Below are 22,723 nucleotides of genomic sequence, written 5' to 3' on the forward strand. Positions count from 1 at the left end.
GGGACCTTCTGGTCTAGGAGGAGAGACACACAGATAAATAAGTACAGCAAAGTGTTACAGGTGGTGAGGCTGAGCGGGGACGGCGGAATAGGGAGGGCAGTGGCCACTTCTGTGTGTGTGTGGCCGTGTGTGTGTGGGTGGGGGGGGGGGGGGTCCAAAAAGGCTTCATTGAAGAAACGGTTAAAAGGAATCTGGAAAGAGTTTGACAGGTGGACACAGGAGAAAAGGCATCCCAGGAGGAAGGCACGGCATGCACAAAGGCTCTGAGAGGGAAAGAACCTGCGGGTGTGAGGAATGGCCAGTCCTTTAGCTCTGCCTGAGGATCTGGGTGAGAGGCGGCGCTGAAGGGGCTGCAGGAAGGGCGCGGGGTGCCAGGCTTATGGGGGCCCGTGAGGATTGGAACTGGCAGCGACAGAGTCAGGTGTCCTTATAGGGAGTCCCTCAACCCAGCGGACGCCCGGTCCCGGCACGGCTGACTCGTTCTTGTCCTTTAGGCCACAGCTCACATGTGGCCTCCTGTCTCCTTCTGGGGGGAGCTGGCTGCTCCCTTCTTTCCTTTCTGGGAACACCACAGCCTGTTTCCTGTGTGCCCCCAAATGCCACCCCCTGAAGGCAGAGACCATGTGGATCTGGCTCATGGCCGTGTCTCCAGCGCCCAGTCAGTGCCTGGCACCGAGCAGGTGCCCACGCAGCCGCTGGGGTTGGGGAAGCAGGGCTGGAGGCCGGGTGTGGAGGCTGCTGAGTCATCCAGGTGAGAGATGAGGCAGAGGCTGGAGAGAGGGCCACGTAGGAGACAAGTCCGTGGCAGCCACGGTGACAGTGACGCGATCTGAGAGGGGCCGGGGGCCTGCGATTCCTGAGTGGTCAGCATTGCATGGAGAGCCTATCAAACACAGACTTCCATCCCCCTCCCCCGAACTCCTGCTCTTCTAACTCCTAGCACACGTGTCTTTTCCAGTGAGTGTCTGCCCACTCTCACTCCCTGTCCCGTTTCATGTCCGGCCTAAGTGACATCCCTGGGTTTGGCTCCCCTTTGAGTCTTGGCCTCTTGGCCCTGCCCCTGAGGCTGGTATCTCACTCAAGACCCGTGTCCTGTAATGGGCAGGTCTTGGTGGGAGGGGCTGTGGGAGGAGAGGCCCTTCCCTGTGCCGCCTTTGGGGCTGGGACTCCAGTGTCAGGGTCCCGGCCTCAGCTCTGCCTTCGACTTGCTGTGCAGCCCTGTGTAAGTCACTGGTCCTCTCTGTGCTCCGGTCCCTCCCTCACAAATGAAGGTAGGACAGGGGATGCTGAAGGTCTGCATCTCTGTCCCTCAGGGGACCCCCCCCCCCAACAGAAAGCCCTGGGTCAGAGTGAGAGTTGTCCCCGAGACCAGCGGGCTTACCTCCAGCCACCTTCTCCTCCACAGCCTGTGAGCTGGGCTTCTACAAGTCGGCCCCCGGGGACCAGCTGTGTGCCCGCTGCCCTCCCCACAGCCACTCCGCGGCCCCGGCCACCCAGGCCTGCCGCTGTGACCTCAGCTACTACCGCGCAGCGCTAGACCCGCCGTCTGCAGCCTGCACCCGTGAGTACCATCCCTAGACCCCAGCACCACATGTGTGAGGGGTTCTCTGGGGGCCTGCGCACGTGTCTGGGAACCTGTAGGGGACTCCTGAGCCCCAGTAGAGCCTTGTGAGCGCCACGTGTGCGCGCCTGGCCCTGCAGGAGAAGCGTGTGCTGGAGCAGGTGTGGTCGTGTGCGTGCGTGTCCGGGGTACCTGAGGTGACTCTGAAGGAGTCTGGCGTCGCGCCTACTTGTCTGGACTTTCTGCTAACTTGGCTCCTCCATTGCCTCCTGTCCCCCAGCCTGAAGGTGCCTCTCGCCTCCCATCCCAGCTAGGGTGGGGCTGCAGCCAGCACAGCCACCCCACTTGCCAGCCCTGGGCTCTTGTGGTGGGATGAGGCAGACTTCACACGGTTCTGACCGATTTTACCCCAGAATTTACCCCAACCTGATCCCCATCTTTCCCTGCCCCCACCTCCATCACCACCCAGCCCCAGGCTCCTTGCACAAGGCAAGTGAGGGCCCAAGTGTATTCACACCACACACAGGCACTCTCCCTCCACCGTTCTGCCCATTCCTGTGCATTCCTGTGCAGACCTGTGCATGTGGGACCTGCTGGGACAGAATGGATGGCTGAGTGACATGGTGACATCTCTGGGCTCCCAGCCCAGGAGAGCCCAGCCTGTCTAGGTCACTGACAGTTGCCCTAGACTCGGGTTTCTCTCCAAATTCACCATCTGGGCTCTAGACATCTTAAGGCTGGGCTTTTAGTATTCCAGACCCTTCAGATTGAAGATTCTCCATGATTTCGAGATTCCACAATTCTATTTCTTAATATCTAAGATCGCCTTCCTGGGATTCTGGGAGTTGGAATTCTGAGGCCCAGGGGTCTCCACAGCCCCGCCCCCACCCAAGGCTCTCCTGGCGCCGAGGCTCCAATCCCCATCCTCAGGGCCTCACCCCAGCCCCACCGCTCTCTCCAAGGTTCTGTGCTGCCCAGATGGGGGCTCTCATCTTGGGGGAGGGAGGGTTTGGGGACACCCATTGGGCTTCCTGGGGCCTCATTCTACTCTAGCCAAGTGCTCGGTGGCATTTACATGACGTTCAGCACAGGGGGCTAAGGAGTGGAGTGTGGGCACCAACTGGGACGTTTCACCCCCAGAGAGGCTGCTGTGGGCACCCCCGGGCCATGCAGTCTATTTCCGGCTCTTATGAAACCGCTGGGAAGCACAAGCCCCAGGCGCCCTGTTGTCCAGCGGAGGAAGGGGGGCCTTAGATTTCTGGGACAGACTGTGACCCTGTGGTCCTAGTCCAGTGGCAGACACTGCCTCCACCCTTGCCTCCACCCTATGCTTCTAGAGCAGCGGTTCTCAACCTGTGGGTCGCGACCCCTTTGGGGGTCGATCGACCCTTTCACAGGGGTCGCCTAAGACCATCGGAAAACACATATATAATTACATATTGTTTTTGTGATTAATCACGATGCTTTAATTATGTTCAATTTGTAACAATGAAAATACATCCTGCATATCAGATATTTACATGACGATTCATAACAGTAGCAACATTACAGTGATGAAGTAGCCACGAAAATAATTTTATGGTTGGGGGTCACCACAACATGAGGAACTGTATGAAAGGGTCGCGGCATTAGGAAGGTTGAGAACCACTGTTCTAGAGGATAGAGCAAGTGTGACCTTATCCTTAGGGAACCCCAAATATCTTGGGGGAGCCAGCGACCTTCTCTGGTCTGTGGGGGGAACTGGACCACCCCAAATAAATACCCTTTACCCTCCTCCCCCTGTTACTCTCTGCGCCCAGGGCCGCCCTCAGCACCAGTGAACCTCATCTCCAGCGTGAATGGGACCTCTGTGACCCTAGAGTGGGCCCCTCCACTGGACCCGGGCGGCCGCAGCGACATCACCTACAACGCCGTGTGCCGCCGCTGCCCCTGGGCGCTGGGCCGCTGCGAGAAGTGCGGGAGCGGCACCCGCTTCGTGCCCCAGCAGACGAGCCTGGTGCAGGCCAGCCTGCTGGTGGCCAACCTGCTGGCCCACATGAACTACTCCTTCTGGATCGAGGCCGTCAACGGCGTGTCGGACCTGAGCCCCGAGCCCCGCAAGGCGGCCGTCGTCAACATCACCACGAACCAGGCAGGTAGGCGGAGCCGCTCCGTGCCCAGCTCCCTGGCCCTGCCCTGCCCTCCCAGGCCCCGAGCGCTGCACAGGCTTGCATGGCCTTGGGCTGGTGCCTGCCTCTCTGTGCCTGGCCTGCTCACCAGGACCTGGAGCTCCGGGCTCCCTTAGGACAGCAGGACGCATCCTATGATCCAGAAAGCACAGAGGCAGGTGCTCACGGCCATCATAGGCCTGGGTTCCAGAACTTTCCCTCTCTGCCTCTGCTTGCTCCCTGGTGCACTGGCATGCATAGTACCTGCCCGAGGCACTGTTAGGAGGCTTAAATGAAGGACAGGAAAATGCTTGGCCCAGCATCCGGCCCATGGACTTGGTCTCCTGGTCTGGACAACAGCCAGCCATTTATCTCTGTTTCTAGCCGATGGTTGCACTGAGTTTAGCCACTGGAACCTCTTTCTTTCCAAATTCTGGTGGGTCCTGCCCATCAAGTGACAGCCTGACCTAAGCCCACAGTGGCAGCCAGCTTCCCTGTCAGCAGCCACCGCACATGTGGCCTGGACCCCTGCCGCACCCCATCCTCTCCTCCCCACACCACGCAGGCCCAGCAGATGCCTCTCCCACCAAGTCCCAGCGCAGGAAACAGAGGGGCAGAGAGCCACCCAGCATCACCCCATAGGAAGTGGCAGAGCCAGGAATCGAACTCACATCTGTCTCACTCCCAAGTGAACTCTCCCGGTGTCTTTTCTTATAAAGGCACCAATCCCAATATGAGGCCACCCCCCCCCCCCCACCATGACTCATCTTAACCTAACTACCTCCTGACGGTCCAGCTCCAATGATCACATTAGGGGTTTGGGCTTCAATATATTCATTGGGGGGAGGGGGGACACACAGTTAACATCCATAGCCCCTCCCATGTGCCCATCACGTGTTGCCTGGACAACCACAGGAGCCCCCTCCCACCTTGCCCACCATTGGTTCTCACACCACATCCTGAATGAGCTTTAAAAATGTAAGATTTCTCCATATCCCCTTCAACACTTGCTATTTCTTGTCTAATTGACAACAGCCATTCTAACAGCTGGGAGGTAGTATCTCATTGTGGTTTTGATTTACATTTCCCTCATAATAGTGGTGTGAAGCATCTTTTCATAGATCGTTGGCCATCTACCTTATGTCTCCCTTGGAGAACTGTCTATGCAGGTCCTTTGCCCATTTTTTATTCAGACTCTTTTTCTGTTGTTGAGTTGTATGGGTTCTTTATATGCTTTGGCTATCAGCCCCCTTATCGGAAGTATCGTTTGCAAATATCTTCTCCCATTGGGTTGGTTGCCTAAATTTATATAATGTTATTAGCATGAGCGGCCCCTGCCTGCCTCTCCTGCCTGACCCCATCCACTCTTGCCTGGCTCTTCCCTTTCAGCCACACTGGCCTCGGTTCCCATCCTTGAACACACCAAGTCCTTCCCCCGCTGGGCCTTGGCCTTGCTTCTCCATCGCAGTGACTCGCTCCGCCCTGTGAGGTCCCCATGCTGGTTCCTTCAGTCCTCAGCTCGACTGGCATCCCCACCCCAGGGAGGCCTACCCTGGCCAGCCCAGCTGACATGGCCAGGTCCCTCCTGACCCCTGTGGGAGGTCCTTTCCATCACAGCTCCCTCTTCCTGTCTCACGTGGCACTTCACCAACCTGTCATCACGCACTGACTTGTTTTCTTATTCACTGTCTTCCTTCGGGGACCGTGAGCGCCTTGAAGGCTGTCTGGGTCCCTGCAGTCTCCCCAGGTCCTAGCCCAGTGCCGGGCCTGTGGAAGGCATTCAGGAAACCCTAGGGGCACCATAGAGTGGACCCCACAGCTCAACAGCCCTGAGCAAATGGTCAAGGTTTATCCTCAGAGACCACTGCTCCCCGTCCTGTCCTCACCTCTTCTCCACAACCCCCTCTTTACCGAAAGCCTTCTCTGGCACCCGCCCACTTCCCTCCCACCTAGGAGTTCTGATCTCCCTCTGTCTGCCCCACTCACACTGTTGCCTTGGCAATTTCTTCCACTTAAGAGGTGTTCGTATTCCTGGCTCCGCGCGTGCATCGCTGCAATGGTCTCATCTGATCCTCAGTCTTCCTGGCAGGGGTGCCCACTAGCTTGCTAGCTTAGCTGCTGTCTGGATGGGGAAGCTGCAGCCATGAGACCCAGCAAGCAAGAGGGGCTGGGCTGTGAGTCCCAGACTGTGGGGTCACCTATGTACCACACCCTCCAACTTACCTCTGGAGTCGCTTCTTAACTCTTCATGTCAAAGTGCAGCGTTTACTGAGCAGCTACTGTGTGCGGTCTCTGCCTTCAGGGGACTCCCAGGCCTCCCAGGAGACAAGATGCCCAGATATGAGGCAGATGGGGGACACAGGAGGCGCAGGGGTGAGCAGAGGGGGAAGAGGAGGCCTGCGGGCTAGAGGGACAGGGAGAGGGGTGTGCATCCCTGCAGGTACTTTCCTGTTTGGCTGTGGCTGGGTCTCTATCTGACACTTTGCAGCAGACTCACTCCAGGATAATTGCACTGGACATGGGAGGGAGAGAGGAAGGGAGGGAGGGAGGGAGGGAGGGAGGGAGGGAGGGAGGGAGGGAGGGAGGGAGGGAGGGAGGGAGGGGAGAGGGAGGGGAATGGATGGAGGAGGGAACGGGTGAATCGGTCAATGAGTGAGGGTGAATGGGTGTCTTCGTGTGACTGTGAGAACACTTGAGCTCAAACGGGCCAGGCTCCGCTCATGTCCCTTCCCGAAGTATACTGATCCGTCCTGGTCATACCTCCAAGCCCAGCGGTGAGGGTGCGGGCTCCCTCCATTCGTGCCCTTCCTTCGTCCTCCTCCCTCGGGCAGTCCTGAGAGCTGTGGCACAGAGGGCTGGGGTGGGAGACATGGAGGCAGAGACATCAGGTGATGGGGCCCCAGAGTGGATGAGAGCAGCTGCTTGCTGGGGCTGCTGGGGGCCTGCACTCTCAGTGGCAGGGCCTGACCAGAGAGGAGAAGGAAGAGGAGTGAAAGCCGGGGCCCTCAGGCCTTGTCTGGGTCAAGCCACCCCCAGCATCCCAGGCCAGAGGCAGCAGAGCCCAGGTGACTGACCAGGCGGCAGCCTATGATTTGCCAGGAGGACTGGAGGGGGCGGGCTCTCCGGGGCAGAAGCAGGACAACCAGCAAGCATGGCCCACGCAGGGCCTGGGAAGGGGTAGGACAGAGGCCGGCCCCAGTTATCACCCATCCACCCATCTGACCAAGGCTGGCCTCCCGCCCTAGCCCCTTCCCAGGTGGTGGTGATCCGCCAGGAGTGGGCCGGGCAGACCAGCGTCTCGCTGCTGTGGCAGGAGCCCGAGCAGCCCAACGGCATCATCCTGGAGTACGAGATAAAGTACTACGAGAAGGTACCAGCCTCCGGCAGGGAGGAGGGGGCGGCGCCAGGCAGGGGTGCCCTTGGCTGACGGCGCCCCCGTGGACAGGACAAGGAGATGCAGAGCTACTCCACCCTCAAGGCTGCCACCACCAGGGCCACGGTCTCGGGCCTCAAGCCGGCCACCCGCTACGTGTTCCAGGTCCGAGCCCGCACCTCGGCAGGCTGCGGCCGCTTCAGCCAGGCCATGGAGGTGGAGACGGGGAAGCCACGTGAGTGCAGGGAGGGCAAGGGAGCTGGGCCAGGCCAGGCGGTCAGAGGAAGGGAACTTGCCCAGCTGGTGCCGGTGCTGGTTTGGCATTTTCAGAGCTGAAAGCAGCTGAGGCTCAGAGAAGGGAAGGGACTTGCCCAAGGCAACCTAGCTCCTAACAGCCAAAACCCTGGCTTTTACTGAAGATCCGTGTGACGTGCAGGCATCATGATGCCCTTTGCCAGCAGGACAGCCTGCTTGTCATCCCAGAGACCCTCTAGAGCAGTGGTTCTCAACCTTCTGGCCCTTTAAATACAGTTCCGCATGTTGTGACCCAACCATAAAATTATTTTCGTTGCTACTTCATAACTGTAATGTTGCTACTGTTATGAATCGTAATGTAAATACAGTGGGGCATTGACTTATGAGTGTCCCGACTAACGAGTTTTTTGAGATACCAGCTGTCTCTCAGACGATTTTTTGCATTGAGTTGATAGAGTAATTTGAGTTAATGAGCGCCTTAACGAGCTCGGTCTCCGAACGAATTAAACTCGTAAGTCAAGGCCCCACTGTATCTGATATGCAGGATGGTCTTAGGCGACCCCTGTGAAAAGGTCGTTCGACCCCCAAAGGGGTCGCGACCCACAGGTTGAGAACCGCTGCCCTAGTGCATTGGTATCATCCACATCCCCATTTTACAGACAAGAAAACCAAGGGTCAGAGCAATACAGTGAATTGCCCACAGTTACCCAGCAAAGCAGGATTTGAACATGGTCAGTTTGGGGGCAAATTCTGTGCCCCTCCCCCCCATCTCCCCTCCCCAGCCTCCGGAGCAGTGGGTCCCACCGTGTGGTGTGGGGCCAGCAGTGTCAGCAGCACCTGGGAGCTATCGGAAATGCTGATTCTCTGAATCAGAAACCCTGGGGCAGGGGCCGACCAATGTAGGTTTTATCAAGCCCACAAGGTCAAGCTTGATGCACCCCCTGCACCATCTCCAGCCAACCGGGGTCTTTTCCTACCCTCAGGCAGCCTCCAGGGGGTGGTGCCAGGATAGGAGGGTTCAAGGCTGAGTTAATGGCTGTGCTCACCTGCACTCGCTGGGCGCTGTGTCTCCACGGCTCCCAGGTCTGATACCAGAGTGAGACTGTGCAGATAGGAATCCGGCCCAGCTGCATCCCATTCACCGTGTGGCTTTGAGTAAGAGCCTCAGTTTTCTCTCCTGAAAATGGGAGATAATATCTCCCTGGAAGGGATGAGGGAGGGTTCATTGAGACTGGAAGGCGCAGCTCTCAACGGGCATTTTTTTAAACTCATATTAAAGGTGAGAAAACTGAAGCTCAGAGAAGTCTAGCAACTCTCCCCAGGTCACACAGCCCCAGGAAGTGGTAGTACTGGGGTGGGAAACCAGGAAGCCTGGGGCAGCAGGGTCTTGAAGGAGAAGCTTAGCAGAGGGGAGGTGGGTCAGAGGAGGTGGCCTGTGTCCTGACTCTGGGCTGACTCTCAGCTGAAGAGGCTGCCCCCAGGTTCAGGGAGAGCCACCAGCACCCTGGGCCCGAGGCCAGGCCTGAGAGCCTCCCCCACCCATTCCCCCTGCAGGGCCCCGCTATGACACCCGGACCATCGTTTGGATCTGCCTGACCCTCATCACCGGCCTGGTCGTGCTTCTGCTCCTGCTGATCTGCAAGAAGAGGTGGGTGGCCCTGGGCCCCAGCCCCGCCAAGCCCCCCATCCCCCGGGAGCGCCGAGCCACCTCCTGTGCCTGGGGCTGGGCACACTTACAGACACAGCTGCTCTGTCCTCCTTCTTGGAAGGGACGCTTTTCTCTTGCCTCCCCGTCCCCCTCCCCCCGACACACACACATACTTTTGTCCACATCTCTGGCCTGTCCTCCATCTCCCCAGCCCCTCCGTTCTAAACAGCCTCTAAAGCAGTGGTTCTCAACCTGTGGGTCGTTTCACAGGGGTCGCCTAAGACCATCGGAAAACACATATGTAGTTACATACTGTTTTTGTGATTAATCACTATGCTTTAATTATGTTCAATTTGTAACAATGAAATGGGGGGTCACCACAACATGAGGAGCTGTATGAAAGGGTCTCGGCATTAGGAAGGTTGAGAACCACTGCTCTAAAGGCTGGCGGACCTGGGCTCATCTGGGGCCTTGCCCTCTGTCCATTGTCCCAGGTCCATCTCTCTGAGTGACCTCCTCAGGGCCCATGGCTTTCAGTCCCACGCTCACCCTGACGGCCCCCAAATTCATGTGGCACAGCGCAGACCTCTCCCCTGAGGTCCGGCTGCCCACTCCCATCTCCACACGGATGTGCTTTAGACAAACCTGCACCGTCTGCACCTCCCCAGCCTGCACCTCCACAGGCTCCCCAGCTTAGGACATGGCACCACCATTCATGGGGCTACTCCAGCGCCAACCCAGCTGTCATTCTCGACTTCTCTCTCTCATGCCACATCCACCCACTAGCAAGTCCCACTGGTCTCCCTTCAGCACCCACCTCCATCTCCGTTCACCCTAAGGCTACTCCCGTGGTGTGGGGATTCTGACCTTGTTTTGCAGGCAAGTAGCCTGGCAATCAGAGAGGTCAGACCACATGCCAAATAGATGCCAGGACTGGGCCTTGAACCCAGGTCTCTCTTAACGAAACACCACACTCTGAGTCGCTCTCCCGTCTCCCCTCCCTTCCAGAGGAGGTGGGGATGGGACTCTGTGCTCACGTGGCTTTAGGGTCCCCGGCAGTGAGAAGCGGAAGGCTCATCCAGTAGGTGGAGAAACGGAGGCCAGGGAAGGGAAGGGGCCTGCCAAGGTCCCAGCAGAACTGGCATCAGGCGCCTCATCTCTCAGCCCTTCACCAAGGACAGTTTCATGAGAAAAGGTCTTAATAATCCACAGAATTTGCTGGGAGGGCTAAGTGGACTCTACTGTATAAATTATGAAGGTTTTATAAATGTCAAGGACATCACAGTTCAGCTGAGATGAGAGCCTGAGGGTGGGGCCTCCCCCCAGCAGGGGCAGGGGCTGGGGTGTCAGGTGCTGCCTGCAGGGGGAGGGGAGTCCTGATTTGTCCCTGAATGGGCCCGGGGCTGGGGGCTGGGTCTAGGGCAGCGGGACCCCAGGCAGAGCTGTGCCCATCCCCCACAGGCACTGCGGCTACAGCAAGGCCTTCCAGGACTCGGATGAGGAGAAGATGCATTACCAGAACGGGCAGGGTGAGCGTGGGGCCGGGATCGGAGGGCAAGAGGAGGTCACGGTGGGAGCCAGAGCTGGTCTGGGGGGGGGGGGGGGCGGGGGTGGAGAGGAGAAGGGTGCCCACAGAAAGACCAGAGCCCCAGAGATAGACACCAGGACATCACAGAGATCTGAGACCCCGAAGGTGCGGTGCAGTTCCCCTTCCGTGGGTTCACAGACCCCGCCGAGGATGCGAGGGACCCCCCCCCCCGCCCCACCCAGGGAAACGTACAAGTGTGTGCACTCACAGCTTTGCGTACAACCTCAGGGAGGTTCATATGTTCTTGGACAAGAACCCCTGCTAGAGAGAGTTTTTTCAGGGCCCTGCAGAGACCCCAGAAAACAAAGCAAATACAGGGGTGCCTACCTCCACACCCCACTTCTGTGCCCAGGTGGACATTAGTATCAGTCATGGTACCAGTTCCCATTCCACCTGAATGCAGCCTCAGAATCCTTCTTAACACAGTTGTCTAGAGAACCATTTTCAATCCGTCTAGCTTGGCTCTTGAAATGAAATCTTTTTTGCCACTTTTTGCCCCAGAACAATTGAGCAGAAGTGACCCCAGAAAATGACAGGCGTTCTCCAGACTCCCTGGAGACCCCCCAGGTCCCTAGAGACTCCAGAGCGACTCCACAGAGACCTGCTTTCACTTGGCGACACATGTTGGGCGCTTCGTGTTTGCCACCACACCCCGAGATTCCCAGACACACTCCTCCCCCTCCCCCACACCCGCCCCAGGCCCACGGGATGCTGGGAGGGAAAGGCCTCTGGGACCCCACTGAAGGCCCTTCTGCCCTGGCCCCTCAGCACCCCCACCTGTCTTCCTGCCCCTGCACCACCCCCGGGGGAAGATCCCGGAGCCCCAGTTCTATGCAGAACCCCACACCTATGAGGAGCCGGGCCGAGCGGGCCGCAGCTTCACCCGAGAGATCGAGGCCTCCAGGATCCACATCGAGAAAATCATTGGCTCCGGTGAGCCTCGGGGGGTGTGGGGGTGGGGGCGGCGTGGAGGGCACCAGGGCAGCGGGCGAGGGGGACTGAGGCTCCTGGGATGGCCAGCCCCCAGGGGGGTGCTTGCATGTGTGAGGCCGGGGAGGGTGTGGAGATCCGGGCTGAGGAAGGAGGGTACCACCGCCCTCCCCGCCTGCCCCACTCCCGGTCCACAGGAGAGTCCGGAGAAGTCTGCTACGGGCGGCTGCGGGTGCCGGGGCAGCAGGATATGCCCGTGGCCATCAAGGCCCTCAAAGCCGGCTACACGGAGAGGCAGCGGCGGGACTTCCTGAGTGAGGCGTCCATCATGGGTCAGTTTGACCACCCCAACATCATCCGCTTGGAAGGCGTCGTTACGCGCGGTAGGTGCGGGGTGGGGGAAGGCAGCTCACCCTGCAGGGCCCTGTGGCCCAGGGCGGGGCTGGGTCCATCCCCACACCACCTGCTCTGTCCAGGCCCAGCTCACATCCTCGGACGACTCAGTCAGCAAGGGGCCCAGCGTCTGGGACCCAGGAGCAGCCCCAGGCTCCCCGGGTCCTCAGTGCTGGCCCAGCTCCTGGTGGGGGGCATCCCCGGGGTCTCTGACCCGCAGCCCTGACTCCTCCACCAGCAGCCTCTCCTCCTGTCCCTTTCCTAGGCCGCCTGGCAATGATCGTGACCGAGTACATGGAGAACGGCTCTCTGGACGCCTTCCTGAGGGTGCGTGCCCCTCACCCGTCACATGGGCTGGGAGAGGGAAGGTCAGCCTGGGTGTTGGAAATAATGTTAGGCCTCCAAATACCCCGGAAACTTGGACCCAACAGCCCTGGGGAAGGGAGAGCCAGCTACAGAGTCTTAACGGTCCGCCAGTCACGCTGCCTTTTAACCCCATCACGTGAGAGTCCCTGTGTTGCATGGGGTCCTGCTGCTCTGGGACCGGCTCAGAAGGTGCCTCTGTGGGGTCCAGGCCCCCCCCCCAGATGGGAGGCATGGTGGGTGTCAGGGAAATCCCTAGATCCCCAGCCCTCCCAGCCGTTCCTTTGCTGGGTGCTCTTAGACACAGGACTTGACCTCTCTGGGCCTTTATTTCTTCTGCAAAATGGATGCACTGTCCTCCCTGCCCCACCTACCTCTCAGAGTTTCTGTGAGTGGAGTGGGAACAAACTTTAACCCGTCCTATGCTTCCTAAGCAGTGAAGCACTTTGCGAACTGCAAAGAGCCTCCCTGCAGCCCAGGCCGTGTCCTCCGCAGACTCACGACGGGCAGTTCACCATCATGCAGCTGGTGGGCATGCTCAGAGGGGTGGGCGCCGGCATGCGCTACCTCTCCGGCCTGGGCTACGTCCACCGCGACCTGGCCGCCCGCAACGTCCTGGTGGATGGCAACCTGGTCTGCAAGGTGTCCGACTTCGGGCTGTCGCGGGTACTGGAGGACGACCCCGATGCCGCCTACACCACCACGGTGCGTGGCCCACCCTCCCCTCCTATAGGCCCAGGGAGGGGCAGCGTGGGACAGAAGGTGACCCCCCCACACACCCTGTCCTTCAGTGAAGGTGGCCTTCCCCCTGAGAAAGGTGTCCCCTTGGTAATGGGAGCAGCCTGGCCTCCCCTTCCTCAGTCCTGGGTGGCTGTGGACCCCAGAGCTGGCCCCACTGCCACGCGCTGGGAGGCTGTGGGAGAGTTAGCGTCTGGCTGAAACACAGTGACTCCACGTTTGTCTCTAAAGTTTGGCTAAATATAAGCTTTTTCAAAATGCATTTTATGGAGATTTGGGCTCCCCTGGAGGTACCTTGGGGGCTGCCTCAAAGGCAGGAGGCCGAGTGGTAGGGGCTCAGGCCCCCACCCCTGCCTCAGTCAGAACCTCCCTTTGCATCTCATCCTCTGAGCCTCCAAATAAGATCTCAGAGGAAGGGTTTGTGACAACCCCCTCTCCTGAAAGAGAGGGAGAGAGGGACAGGTGTGCTCGGCCATGGTCTCTGAGCTGCATCCCTGGCTCAGGCCGTGACCCCTTGACTGATGCTGAGTGTCCACTGTGTGCCGGGCATCGCACCTGTCTTTCATTCAGTCCACACGTCAGCTCTGGGTGCAGGTCTCCCTGGCCAGTCCTCCTCCCCAGGCCCCTTGGCTGTGTCTCCCGCCCTGGACTGCTCAGCAGGACCCCAGTGGGAAACGGCCCCAGTGCTCAGCCCCCGGCCGGGCTAAGGAGAAGCCGTCACCGTTCCTGTGTCCCTCGCAGGGAGGGAAGATCCCCATCCGCTGGACAGCCCCCGAGGCCATCGCCTTCCGGACCTTCTCCTCGGCCAGTGACGTGTGGAGCTTTGGTGTGGTCATGTGGGAGGTGCTGGCCTACGGGGAGAGGCCCTACTGGAATATGACCAACCGGGACGTGAGTGCGGGACCCTGGCCGGGCAGAGGCGGGGGGCCTTGAGGCAGGACAGCCTCGAGCCCAGCCTTTTTCCCCGCTCCCCAGGTCATCAGCTCCGTGGAGGAGGGGTACCGCTTGCCAGCACCCATGGGCTGCCCCCGGGCCCTGCACCAGCTCATGCTTGACTGTTGGCACAAGGACCGGGCTCAGCGGCCTCGCTTTTCCCAGATAGTCAGCATCCTTGATGCCCTGATCCGCAACCCTGAGAGTCTCAGGACCACAGCCACGGTCGGCAGGTGCCTGGCGCCCCCCAACCCCCAGCTCTGGCCCAGCCCGGCTGCCCTCCCAGCATTGCCCTGACTTAGTCCTGACCCTGGACAGCCCTGTCCTGACCCTTGGACCAGGTCCAACCTGATTGGGCACTGACCCCTGTGAGGTCTGGGCCTTCCTCAGCCCTCTCCTTCCCAGCCTGGGGTCTAACCCTTTACACCCTTGCCCACTGCTGGGCCTGGATGGAGGCTGGGGGGGGGTTAATGCAGGGTCCTTGAGGAAGACACTTACCCAGGGCCCCTGTGCCCCAGGTGCCCGGCCCCCGCCTTTGCCCGGAGCTGCTTTGACCTCCGCGGGGGCGGGGCTGGCAGCGGGGGCCTCACCGTGGGGGACTGGCTGGACTCCATCCGAATGGGCCGCTACCGGGACCATTTTGCCGCTGGTGGTTACTCCTCGCTGGGCATGGTGCTGCGAATGAACGCCCAGTAAGTGGTGGTCCCCTGGGGCAGGGGCACGGGGAGAGGGCAGGGGGCCAGAGGCAGCTCCCGGGAAGGAGTATGTCCCTGTCTCCATGGCTCCCAGCCTCCCAGGCCGACCTGGCCAGCACCACCCTTCCCTCACAGGGACGTGCGCGCCCTGGGCATCACCCTTATGGGCCACCAGAAGAAGATCCTGGGCAGCATCCAGACCATGAGGGCCCAGCTGACCAGCACCCAGGGGCCCCGCCGGCACCTCTGACCAGACCACCGCGGCCCCAGGTCATGCCAGCTGTCGGAGGACTCACGGGGTTGGCCAGCGGTCAGGGTGGCCCCGGGCTTGTGCCCCTCTCCTTGGCTGCCTTCCTGCCAGGCACCAGTGAGGCCGAGGACTCCCCCACCGGATCTGAGTCATCGGGGTCAGGCCACCTGAAAGGGACCGTTGGTGCCAGCACAGCTGGGACGCCTGGCCCCAGGGCAGAGGGCCTTCTCTGTCCCAGACACTGGAGCCTCAACGCCACTGAGCCCCACAGAGACGTCGATCACCTGCCTCTGTGTGTGTGTACGCACACATGTGCTCCTGTGCCGTATGGGGTGTGTTGTTACAAGGTCATGGACTGTGTGCATGTGTGCCCACCTGCCAGGTCCCAGCATGGATGTGTGCCAGTTAGGGCCCACAGGCTTCTTCACTGAGACTGGAGCACGTGTACATGTGACCGTGGGTGGCAGGCCATGAATGAGGTTGAGTGTCCCCGCCTATGAGCAGGGAACTCGGTGTGACTGCCCAGTGAATGTGGGTCCAGGTCCCAGCAGCCACAGCGACTGGAGAGGGGCTCACTCCCACCTGCCCCCAGGCCTGGAGGCTGGAGCCAGGGGCCACTTCTGAACCACACCAGCACCAGGCCCACCCGTGTCTCCCCCCAGGGGATCCCACTCCCGGCTCTATCTCAGGTCTGAGCCCTCCCTCTAGCTGGTGGGGGGCCACCTGCAGCCTCCACCTGGCTTCCTCCGCTGCTTCACCAGGAAAACAGGGTTCCCGGCCAGCCCCTCTGGCCACCTCTATATAGGCATCACCGCAGGGTTGGTGAGATGCCCTCAGCTGGACTTGGCTGCCTGGCCAGGGGCCACCAAGTTCCCTCTAGTCTCTGATGCCCCTCCACAGCCCAGGGCTCCGCACTTGGCAGTCCCTCTGCCAACCTCATTGCCCTCCAGCCCCTTGCCCGGAGTCAGGGACCAAGTCCTCCGCTCCTGCACCGTCTGGGCAGACCAAGGGAGTGTGTCTTGTCCAAGTCACACAGCGGCAAAGTTTGGAGCTGAGCCTCTTCCCAGGGCTCTTTCCCTTCACCATCCCACGTGGACAGCTGTGGGTGGGAGGGGGTTTGGGCAGCGCCCCCATTCAGAGATTGACCCCCTCCCTTACGGCCCACCAGGGTATGTAAATATCTTTTTCTACCATGTCAGAATATTTTTTCCTCACTCCTGACAATGCAAAAATGGTCTTCAAAGCACATAAGAGGCACCCAGGGTGAGAAGGCTGCACCCCAGGGGGAGCTGGCAGGGCCTAAGGAACCCATGGGGCAGGATGCTGGGAACCCCCTGCTGGCCCCAAGGGAGGGGCAGGCCTAGACCTCCCTGTGGCCAGCACAGCTATTCCGCGGAAACACCAGCACTGAGCCCCCTCTCCCTCCTGCAATAATTTGGGGGGTCTCAGCCCGCCCAGGTGCCGCGGCCAGCTCTCTACACCTCTATATATTACTATATAGTCGAGCTGTTCTTCCTTCCTATGGAAGTCGGAAACATGGTCAGGACAGGATCTGGGGAGGACCTGTCTTCCTCCCGCCCCCACCCCACTCTGACCCAGCTCCTGGACTCTGGATCCTCATAGTCAGGGGGGACCCAGTGGGGCTGGCACTTGCAAAAGTGTGCCCCTGTCCCCGGCGTGAGGTGCCCTCCAGGGTCCCAGGGATCCGCTCTCTGTGGCCTCCATCATGAGTCTTGAACTTGCCCACAATGAGAATAAATTCTGCCTCATCTTTGACTTGTGTCCCTCATTTTTTTCCATTCCTACAATCTTGTAAGGATGGGGCAACCTCATGCTGGACCGCTACCTGATGCATCCCATGCATTTCTTCCTTTCTGGCCTCCTCTCCCCCAGGAGGTCAGATCCATGTACCCATTTTATATATGGAGAGGCTGAGTCTTACAGAGGCCAACTTACCTAACATCAAGTTCTGAATCAGAGCCCGGATGTGTCCAACTTGAGCCCGTGCTCCACCGGGAAACACCCACATCAGCCCCATAGTCTCTCTTCCAAGATGTGCAGACGGTGCTTAGCGCTGGAGCGCGATCCCTCGCAGCCAGACGTTGCCTTTGCCCCTGGTTCTCCCAGGGAAGGAAGATGCCCCCTGGAGGAGTAGCACGAGGAAGAAGCATGTCATGGGAACAACTCGGGGCCCAGGGGTCCATTGAGAGATATGGGTGCTATGAGGCAAGGCAGGGAAGATGGGGTGCAAGCATGTTCCATAGGACCCACCTCTGCTCCAGGAAAGGGCACAGCAGCTGGAGGCAGGGGGTGGCATCAGAGGCTGGGCAGGAGATGGGCAGAGTGGAGTCCATTAGAGTCAATGGCTTGGACATTTGGGGAAGGTGCCCCTGGGGTCTTCCTGGTGAACAAGGAAATGATCCCCAGCAGCCTGCCTGGCTGAGGTCTTGACTCTGTACAGTGGGGCTTTGACTTACAAGTTTAATTTGTTCCGTGACGGAGCTCATAACTCAAATTACTCGTATGTCAAATCTTAAAGTGAATGAGTGAGACACGTGATGCTGGGCTGATGTTGTGGCGTTCACTGTGACGTTGGCTGTGCCAACTACCGGTGGGGTATCTGAAGCTGGCTCGTAACCCGAATCTTAGCTCGCAACTCAAAGCAAAAAAATCGGCCGAGAGACGGCTCGTATCTCGAAAAACTCATTAGTCGGGACACTCGTAAGTCAAGGCCCCACAGTACTTGCCTCGCACTGGGAAGGCGGAACAGGGAGGAAACACCTGCAGTGTGCTCCTACAGTCTCAGCCGTGATCACTGCAGCCCTGTGAGGCCGGTAATGTCCCCGCCTCACAGATGGGCACATGCTCAGAGAGGCCACTGGCCCATGAAGCGCACCACCACGTAGAGCTAGATCTGTCTGACTTCAGTCAGGTGTGTCTCCCCTGAAATTCCAAACTCTTTTCCAGGCCCCTCCCCATGGAGGAAGCACCTGTTATACACACTTATCTTACCCAAGGGCCAATCACCCAGAGCCCACTGGGCATCAACTGTGCAATGGGTACCACTGGGACTACAAAGATGAAGGTGATGCAGCCCTTCTCTTCAGAGGCTGAGATGGAGAGAAGTGGCTCCCTCAATCAGACCCAGTGTGCTCAGTGTCCAGGAAATGGGGCACTGAGACAGGTTAGAGGAGAGAGAGAGAGCCTGCAAGGTCAGGGCTGTCTCTAAGGACTTCCTGGAGGAGGGGGCAGTCAGCTGGGTATTGAAGGATGAGAAGGGATTGGAGGCTCATTTCCTGGGCAGCCCCCTGTCCAGGGGAGGATGGGATGTGGAGGAGAGGAAGGATACAGCTGCAGAAAAACCGAACCCCATTCGCAGGTGAGAAGTCCCCCTATCAGTGAGTTGGCCAGCCCCCTCCAATCTACTCTGTAGATTTTATTTCCAATACCATTGCAATGGGGTTTTCTCTGCAATTTGACAAGGCCATCCCACAATGCATATGGGATGATAAAGAAACTAGAATAGCTAAGATGATTTTGAAGAAGAAAGGGCAGGAAGTGGAAGGGAATCTCATCCTGCCAGATATAATTTTATCTAACAATAGACAAACATGGTAATTGACCGTACCTTCGCTATGCCTCCCATTAGCTAATCAACGAGACATGCAAATTAACCACCAACAAAGATGGCGGTTAATTTGCATACATAGGCACAAAGCGGCGGAGCGAAGACTGAAGGCGGCTCCGCTCCAGCCGGAGCGAAGACCTGGGTTCCGGGTGCTGGAGGAAAACTGGTCCGGCAGCCAGGGGGAGGGAAGGCCTATTGCATGACTGAGAGAAGATACTTGCAACCTGTATAACCAACCAATAATTAGTTTCCAAAATAAAATTACTTTAAAACTTCAGAGCATCAATTTCCAAAGCCATAGGAAAATGGGCAAAAGATATGAACAGACAACTAAAAGAGAAAGAAATATGAATGGCCGATAAACACATAAAAAGATTCGCAACATCACTAGTAAACATAGAAATGCAGATTAAGACACAGCAATGAAATCGGTATTGCACCAATCTGATTGGCAAAATTAGTCTATATAGTATTGATGAAAGTGTGTGTTGGGGGGCAAGGGGAGCTGATGGGAATGCAAACTGGTCCAACTACGTGGGAGAGCCATTTGGGAATACTTAACAAATTTTAAGGTGAGCAAATCGAAGACCCAGCAGCGCCACCTTGGTGTGTGCCTGTCTTAGGTTGGGTCCCTAAGCAGTGCCTGGGGATCTTGTGCAGGTGATTTATTGAGGGAGAGCTCCCGGGTGAAAGAGACGGGGGAAGGCAGAGAGGGTGGGAGGGAAAGCTGAGCAATTATGTGTTCTCTGTTGGAGATTAGCTTCAATCTGATGCCACCGAGAGGTCTGCAGCATTAATAACACCACCGCGTTGATCCGCCTGGAGGCAAGGAGCCAGTCTTTGGTACCCCATGTTCATCAGTCATTGCCTATGTGCTGCCCCATGGTGAGGGCGAGGAGGTTCCCAAGAAGGGGGCAGCGAGGAGTCCTTAGCAGCCAATAGCAGCTGGGGAGGGAGTACACCTGCAGGTGAAGGAACCTGGGTAGGGCACGTACAGTGCTCTGTGTGCATCCTTTTCATACTCATATGCAAAGCATGCACGTCCAAGGATATTCATCGCACCTTCGTCCGTAATAGGGAAACGAGGAGCAGCCTGCCTCTCCGCCGGCAAACAGGAAATTAAGCTGCTGTATAAGTACAATGAAATCGTCGATCACGGTTAAAATGAGCGAACTCCGTCCACATGCACCAAAAGGGATAAGTCTCCAGGACACAATATGGAGTGAAAAAAAAATAAAGGACAGGGGAATATGTACAGTATTGTACCATTTATTTAAACTTTTAAAATCTGTTTAACAATAGAATGACAGGTTTTGAGTGCAGAACTAGATAAGGACAGGACATGCCTGAGACAGATAAACGCCAGTTTTTGCTCAGTTACCCCTGGAGAAGGAGGGGAAGGAGAGAAGGGGTGTGGAGCTGTATCTAGTGTTTCACTGGCTTTCTTTTTTAAAAAAGAGAGGGCTCTGAAGCGAATATGGCAAAATGTTAACACCCATTTCAGCTTGATAGATACGTATGTGTCTGTTACATCATTTTCTGTATGTTGAAATGTTTTATAACTCAAAAAATGTTTTAAAAAACACAAGAGTCTCAGAATCTCAGTGTCCCCGGAGAAAGGGGACTGGCCCTTCCGGAAACCTGGGGGTGCGCTGTCCAGGGTGCTGGACCCCAATGGGGAGGACTGGTTGTGCTGCAAGGAATCAGCAGCTCTCTCTCCAAAACCCTAATCTAACCATTTATCCCCACCCGCCTGCATCGGAGCTGCCGCCACCACCTCTCCCCTGGGCCTCTGCAGGGATCTCCTCACCGGTCTCCCTTCTTCTGCTCTTGCTCCTCCCCCCTAACCCATTCTCCATAAGTGGCCTGAGGGATCTTTTAAAAACATAACCCAGATCCTGCTGCTTTTCCAGTTTAACCGACCAAAAGCTTCTGGTCAGGTTTATCACGACACCTGCAATCCTCACCTGGCCCAAAACACCCTACCTGCTCTGTTCCTGCAGGCCGCTCCGAGCCGCCTCTGGCCATCCTCCCCCTCACTCCCACCTGCCTTTCACTGTCCAGTGTGCCAGGCCTGGGCGCTAGCTCCTCCCTCTACCTGATGCTCTTCCGTGTCTGCACAGGGGTCAGCTGGAGCGTGACCACCTCCCACCTGCGCCACTTTCTGCCGTGCTGCCCAGTGTGCTTCTATCTGTTACAGTTAGCGCCAGTTGACGTGATCTCATTTATTGTTTGGTTATGTAGTTTATGCCCCCATCGTTCAGTATGCTCCAAAAACTCAGGCACCTCACCTAACTCACTCAGTGCTTTCACCCTAGCACACAGCACACCGATGGCCCTCATTTCTGTGTAACGTATATTTGTTGGATGGATGAATGAATGAATGAATGAATGAATGCATATTTACTGAGCGCCTTTCTGTGACAGGCCCTGTTCTTGGCTCTGGGAACTCTGGAACAAATAAGGCAAGTCTTGCCCTTAAGATACTCACAGGCTAGAGCAGCGGTTCTCAACCTGTGGGTCGCCACCCCTTTAGGGGGTCGGACGACCCTTTCGCAGGGGTCGCCTAAGACCATCGGAAAACACACATATAATTACATATTGTTTTTGTGCTCAATAACTATGCTTTAATTATGTTCAATTTGTAACAATGAAATTGGGGGTCACCACAACATGAGGAACTGTATTAGAGGGTCGTGGCATTAGGAGGGTTGAGAACCACTGGGCTGGAGACAGCAGAGAAACCAAGTCACAGGATCCCAGAGTGTTGGCGTAAGTCCCTTTGCTCTTCTCAGAGTATTAGAGGACTTTGAGGGAAACAGGCTTTTCACTCTCTACACCTTCTTTGTTTCTGAAATAAGAAAGCCAGCCTTGCCCAGAGAGGGAACAGGACTCGCCCAGGTTCACACAGTGCCAGAGGCATAGTCTGCATCTGAACCCAGGTCACCTCACCTGTCATTGGTTGTATCCAAAGGAAGGACCCCCCCCCCCCCAAAAAAAAACAGCCTTGGCCTCTCCCCTACCTCCTGGCTCTTGGGTGCCATGTAGGTACCACCTGCAGAAGGGAAGCAAATTCCCTCGAGGACCAAAGGAAATCCTTGGGCAGAGGGGCGCCTTACCCTTTAATCAGACACCCACCTGAATTCCCACTGATGTGACCTTGCCTCTCTGCAGGGAGCCCTGCTCGCTGTGGACTCCCTGGGGTAAACAGAAGCCCCTGGAAGAACGACTCTGAGTCCCCAGTGTGGACAAGGCTGGTCAAAGCCTCCCCCCACTACAAGGGGGTGTATGAGGAGAGGAGAAGAGACCACATAATGTGGGCCGCCACCTCTCACACTCCACCCCCGATGCCCAGGCACCTCATTAGGACACTGCCATCTCCCTTGCCGTAGGCGCTGGGGAAGGGTCATCTGCGGGCATGAAACTCGCAGTCCTTGGAGGGTTTGCATTTCCATGTCTCCTGTGTTGGGGCTGGTGGTAGGTGATGAATAAAAGATGGGAAGGGGGGGGGGGATCCTGTGGCTTTAAGAGAAATGTGATGAGCATTTAGAATGGGGAGATAGTGCAAGAGCTTCTCTCTGAATACCAAAAATGAGGGGTCCAGCATCAACTGTAAAATAAACCAAAATAAACCAGAGAGCCATCTTCCTGCCTTCAGGTGGCAAGAGCCCTAGGGAAGAAAGGGGCCTGGGGGCCTCGGCTGGAGAGGGAGCCGGGGTAGAGTTGAGGCAGACTCAGGTGAAGGGAGCAGGGACTCGTTGGGAGAGACGTTCAGGAGGCACAGCCAAGGTGGCCCAAGGCTGGGGCCAGGGCAGGAAGGGAAGGGGAGTCCAGGTGCCCCCCTCCCTCCCAATGCTGACATCCACTTTGGTGCTAAAACTAATTACTCCCCCCTTATGTACGTGCGCGCGCACACACACACACACACACACACACACACACACACTCACATGAAAGGGGCTGCAAAGAGAAAGAAGGCTGTCGGTATGACATCTATTGGGAACCTATGTGGGTGGATTATTGTTATTGCTAATAATGAGCCACTATTTACTGCACTTTTATCATGTGCCAGACACAGTGACAAGTCTCTTCTATGCATATGGATCCCAGTTCTCACAGAAGTCTTGTGAGTGTTACTATTACTGTCTCCTGTACACTAGTCAGGAAACTGAGGCACGGGGAGGTTATGTTACACAGCTGGCGACTGACGAACCAGTATTT

At 57.5% G+C, this 22,723-nt stretch overlaps 1 protein-coding gene across 1 annotated transcript in view; it reads left to right on the forward strand.

Annotated features, from left to right (window-relative positions):
- EPHA8 (EPH receptor A8) overlaps nt 1-16,634 on the forward strand; it is a 35,087-nt gene extending 18,453 nt beyond the window's left edge. Inside the window, exons 4-17 of the mRNA XM_036352492.1 lie at nt 1,406-1,561; nt 3,361-3,696; nt 6,954-7,078; nt 7,154-7,316; nt 8,891-8,984; nt 10,446-10,513; nt 11,341-11,505; nt 11,700-11,885; nt 12,161-12,222; nt 12,754-12,963; nt 13,738-13,887; nt 13,972-14,162; nt 14,448-14,621; nt 14,760-16,634. Of these exons, the coding sequence (XP_036208385.1) occupies nt 1,406-1,561; nt 3,361-3,696; nt 6,954-7,078; nt 7,154-7,316; nt 8,891-8,984; nt 10,446-10,513; nt 11,341-11,505; nt 11,700-11,885; nt 12,161-12,222; nt 12,754-12,963; nt 13,738-13,887; nt 13,972-14,162; nt 14,448-14,621; nt 14,760-14,874 (2,195 nt within the window). The 3' untranslated portion in view covers nt 14,875-16,634. The remainder of the gene's footprint in view (nt 1-1,405; nt 1,562-3,360; nt 3,697-6,953; nt 7,079-7,153; nt 7,317-8,890; nt 8,985-10,445; nt 10,514-11,340; nt 11,506-11,699; nt 11,886-12,160; nt 12,223-12,753; nt 12,964-13,737; nt 13,888-13,971; nt 14,163-14,447; nt 14,622-14,759) is intronic.
- Nucleotides 16,635-22,723: the final 6,089 nt, after the last annotated feature.

This window comes from Myotis myotis, unplaced genomic scaffold (assembly GCF_014108235.1).
Source record: "Myotis myotis isolate mMyoMyo1 unplaced genomic scaffold, mMyoMyo1.p scaffold_m19_p_2, whole genome shotgun sequence".
Lineage (NCBI taxonomy): Eukaryota > Metazoa > Chordata > Mammalia > Chiroptera > Vespertilionidae > Myotis > Myotis myotis.